Source organism: Lipotes vexillifer, unplaced genomic scaffold (genome assembly GCF_000442215.2).
Source record: "Lipotes vexillifer unplaced genomic scaffold, Lipotes_vexillifer_v1.1 scaffold3102, whole genome shotgun sequence".
NCBI lineage: Eukaryota > Metazoa > Chordata > Mammalia > Artiodactyla > Lipotidae > Lipotes > Lipotes vexillifer.
In genome coordinates this window covers 306,805-311,206 of record NW_006778806.1, presented here as the reverse complement: position 1 = coordinate 311,206, position 4,402 = coordinate 306,805, and the positions used below count along the sequence as shown (strand labels likewise).

The following is a 4,402-nucleotide window of genomic DNA, read 5'->3' as shown; positions in this document are numbered from 1 at the left end:
TGGGTCTGTGCCACCCGCGACCCTGGTCCTCCTGCTTCACGCCCCACCCGGGCGATCCGCCAAGGGAGTCGGCGCGGGGGGAGGGTACAAAGAGACGGTGGGGGGGACAAAGAGAGTTCGCAGGGTGGGCAAGCCTCCGGGGGACACGAGAGGCGCGGGGGCCCGGTGGTCTAGGAGTCGGTGCGGAGGACCCGGGGGCCGGCATGGGACTGGAGGGCGCCGGGGGACACGCGGAGTTCACGGGGGAGCGGGGAGATTCTGAGGAGGCGTAGGATTGGGGGGTCGGGGACGCGCAGAGGCAGCTGTGTGACTTCCGTTTTCACACCTGAAAAATGGAAATAAGCCACCACAAGACTGTCATAAGGATTAAACAAAAAAATATATGGCACATATTAAACTATGAAACAGTTTTAGTGCCTTTCCTGATCTCCTTCTTCCTCAGTCTTTAATGGCATTCAGTGGCTTATACAGTGCTGCTGACAGAATGTGATTGGCGTGACGCCACCAGGAGCAAATAGTGGTGTGCTCCTCACAGCAAACACATCTCATCTAACAGAGACATATGGAATGTTCAATTGTTTTAGGCATTTGCTCCAATTTTGTGAGCGTCTCTCTTAAATGCTGGTAAAATTTTATTAAGTTACGTTTTAAAGAATTTTTAGTAACTTAAGTAAAAGCTTATAGTGTGATAAGTGAAAAGAGCAGTATACAAAAATGACTAAAATTCTATTTAAGTGTTATGTACAGAAAGGAACAAAAAGATTGAAAGGAAGTCCACTAAAATATTAACAGTGGCTATCTACTTCTGGAGAGTAAGAGTACAGGTGATTTAAAAATTCTTCTTTATTATCTGAATTTTCCAACTTTCTCCCGTAAGCAAATTTTATTCACATGATTACAACTGTTATAAAGAAAATAAACTATGCCACCCCAAAGAAAGATTTCATTAAATTATACAGCACATTAAAAAATTATAGAGCATATTACCAATTATACAGTTATATGAAACAATTTGGCGCCATGGCCGAGCGGGGCCGCCTGGGCCTGGCCGGCGCGCCCGCCGCGCTCAACACGCCGGTGCCCATGAACCTGTTCGCCACCTGGGAGGTGGACGGCTCCAGCCCCAGCTGCGTGCCCAGGTACGCCGCCGCCCGCCTGCCGCTTTGTTCCCGCGCGCACCTGCCGGCCACCCGGGACCGGCCACAGGGGACCTCGCGCCTGGGTCCCCACCCGAGGCCTGCACGCGGGACCGGCCACCCCGGACCTGCACCCGGGGCCCCCACTCGGGACAGTCCACCCGGAACCGTTCACTCTGGGATCCCCACTCGGGACCCACACCCCGGGCCGTCGCCTTTGCGCCCCATCTCGGGCACGCGCCTTCCGTGCGGACAACCCCTGATGCGTGGATGGTCCCTGAGGTCCTGGTCCCGTGCAGCGGAGGAAATGGCCCCGGGTTTCTCAGGCCCCGCGGTCCCCCGAGGCTCTCCGAGGCGCACACCTGGTTGGCTCCCAACCGGCATCGTTGCACCTGCCTACCGATGCGGTGACGGTGGAGTTGACTCAGGGTGTCTCCTCTCTCCACCGGGTACCATAGATTTCCTTTTGCGTCCAGCCACACTGTCAAGCCTGAGTGGCCTGGGAGTCACTCAGGGCACGCAGTGTCCAGAGGACACACAGATCTGGGACCTGGGGCCACAATTTTATTCCTTCATCCTTCGTCCTTTTGAGGGTCTGGCCGTACCCCCTCTGTCCTGCTGGCGGGGGGTATCTGCCCCTTGCCTGTTTGTACTATGCTGTGTAAATTAGGGACTTCCTTGTACATAAACACTGCTCCTTACATCATACTGTTAATTTTGCCATCGCAAAAGACGCTGCCTTTTCCACCTGGGGGGAAGTGCCCCGTCCCCAGCGGTACAGCTGGACGAGGCTCACCCACAGGACAGCGCCATGGCCATCCCGACTCTACTCAGGCCTGTCGCTTCCCTGCTTCTTCTGCCAGCTTGAAGCTCTGCGGGTTTCTTCCTGATTCAGTGTTCCCTGCTGAGGAAGCTCCCAGGCTGAGGGGGAAGAGAGACAAACTCACACCAGGGCCTGGTTCTGGAACGGACACCAGGCCACAAGGGCTGCAGGGGCGCGGCAGGGAAAAGCTCTCCCTGGGGAGATCCCCTGGCGGGACCAGAGGAAGTGGCCAGTGTGTACCGAGGGGGGTGCGCTCTGCCACGGCTCCTTCAACAGGTGTGCGAGCCAGGTGTTGGGGACGCAGAGGGTGCCGGGTGCCAGGGTTGTACTCCCGAGCACAAGGCTGGTGGCTCAGGGCATTGGCTGTGCCGAGTGAAAAGGATGGGTGCTCCCAGACCTGTGTGGGGCCTTGGGAGGGTGTGGTGTCCGCGGGAGGCCCACCTGCTTGCCTCTTGTTTGGGAAGTCTCAGGGGCACCTCCCCAGGCCTGGCCTCCCACCCCCTCCAACTTCCCGTCTTGGCATTTGGCCCAGTGTCGGGCGCCACAGCCAAGGGTCATCCTGGACTTTCCCCACCATGCTTCTCCTGTCTGTCACTCCTGCATCGTCACCCCCGCCGCCCCCCCCCGCCGCTGGCTGTCTCCCCACGGCGTTCCCTGAGGGCATGCTTGCCCCCCTTCCTGCACCTCTTCAGCAGCTTCCTGGGGTGCCCCGAAAGACCACCGAAGTTTTGACCAGAGGGAGGTGAGGGAGGTGGCAGGTGGGCAGGGGCTGCGTGGTCGAGGGGCCCCGTCGGCCCCCCACGGAGCTGGTGTAGGAAGCCCACTCTCCTGCACTCAGCTCTGAGCAGGCTCTGGCCTCTGGGCCCCGTTGTGGGGAAGGGCTGGCCGATACATACCCAGGGCTGAGGGGCCTGAAGAGCCGGTGGCCAGGCAGGGTGAGCTCAGGGGTCGGACGCACAGAACAGACCCTCCGCGCCGCGGCGCGGCCCTCCCCGCAGCACCCGGGCCTCCCGCTTGGACCCCCGAGCAGGCTTCCTTGGATAGGCTGTTCTTCGTTCCGCTCGCTCGGAGACTTTATGTAGAAGGGATCCCACTCTCTGTCCGTTTGCACGTCTCCTCTTGCCCGGTCTCTAAGTTTCTGAGCGGCATCGAGCTGATGGCTGTGCCTGCGGCGTGGTGTTCCCTGTAAGACAGGCAGCACGTGTCTCTGCTTTGTCGGGGGACCTGTGGCTGTCCACAGGTTTGGGCCAGTTACGAATGCACCCCGTGGGCGGGCATTCTCGCACTGGCCCTCTGCCGCAGGCAGTAGGGTCTGGGGGGCGTGTGCTGGCCGTCACCACCAGGAGCCTTCCTGGAGCGGTTATGCCAGCTCCGGCCTCCCCACCCCCGCCGCATCCCCACTGCTCTGCCTTCTTGCCAGCACCGCCTGACTTTCAATTGTTGCCCGTCTGGTGGGTGTGAAATGGTATTGCGGTTTTAATCTGAGTTTCTCTGATCACCGATGTAGGCCATGGGTACTTCCTCATCAGCGAAATTCCTGTTCATTTCTTTTGCCAATTTTTTCTCCTTTTTTTTTTCCCCCTACTTGAGTCTCAGCAGCTTTTTAGGGACTGGTAATCCGTTTTCGGCAATGTGTTGAAACCACCCTCCTCTGATGATGCAGGCTTCTTGGCTGTCTTTTCGAGGTCTGTGATGCCTCCTGAGGTGCACCCGGCGTTGGCCTTGGTCTCGTCTTGTGGTCTTTCCTTCCTGGTGGTGGCGGGAGAGCTCTCTGCTCTTCCCAACAGCTGGTGCCAGGCCCACGGGGCTGTGACAGGCAGGCTCGGTTTCGTGGGTTTCCTCGAGGGAGTGGACAGCACCCCTTCCCAGTGACCCCCGGCCCTGGCGTCTTCCTATCCCTGCCCCTCTGCTGGGATTCCCAAAGCAGCCTCCTCCTCCCCCCCTCAGCTTCAGCGGGGTCTGGGGCATTTTGGACCCTTGCACTTGCCCCTTAATTTTCCTTCCTGTTGAGGCTTATGAATTAATTTCGCGGGGTCGGACATCTTTCCACAGGCTTACTGCGCGTTCACATTTCTCCACATCCTCCTGTTGGCGCCCTCTGCCGGCCACAGAGGGTGAGCTCACACTCGCGGGAGGGCCTTCAGCTGGAGGTGTGAGCTTTGGCAGCCGCGTGCCCGAGTCCGCCACGGCCCGCAGGACGGGGATGTCTCCATCACCCGCGGGTGAGTGTCGAGCGCTCGGGGCCAGGCTCCCCCACCGGCCAGGTGCCCCGGGCATCGCCCACAGCAGCCCCGCGGCTCCCTCGCCACGTTGGTGGCATCCGCACGTGGTTTGAACCTGCTCCTGCCGGTGGGTGTTGGGGTCGTTTCATTCGGGGCTGATGTGTTCAGAGCCACTGTGGTCATCCAGGGTCAGGGCTTGGGCCGCGTCTGCTCTTCTCTTC

General features: G+C 59.3%; 1 protein-coding gene across 2 annotated transcripts in view; it reads left to right on the top strand.

Moving 5' to 3' along the window:
* The first annotated feature begins 1,020 nt into the window (after positions 1 to 1,020).
* Positions 1,021 to 4,402, top strand: part of PACS2 (phosphofurin acidic cluster sorting protein 2) — a 59,968-nt gene continuing 56,586 nt past the window's right edge. For both annotated transcript variants that reach the window (XM_007451952.1, XM_007451953.1), the window contains exon 1: positions 1,021 to 1,139. In XM_007451952.1, coding sequence (XP_007452014.1) covers positions 1,021 to 1,139 — 119 coding nt within the window. The remainder of the gene's footprint in view (positions 1,140 to 4,402) is intronic.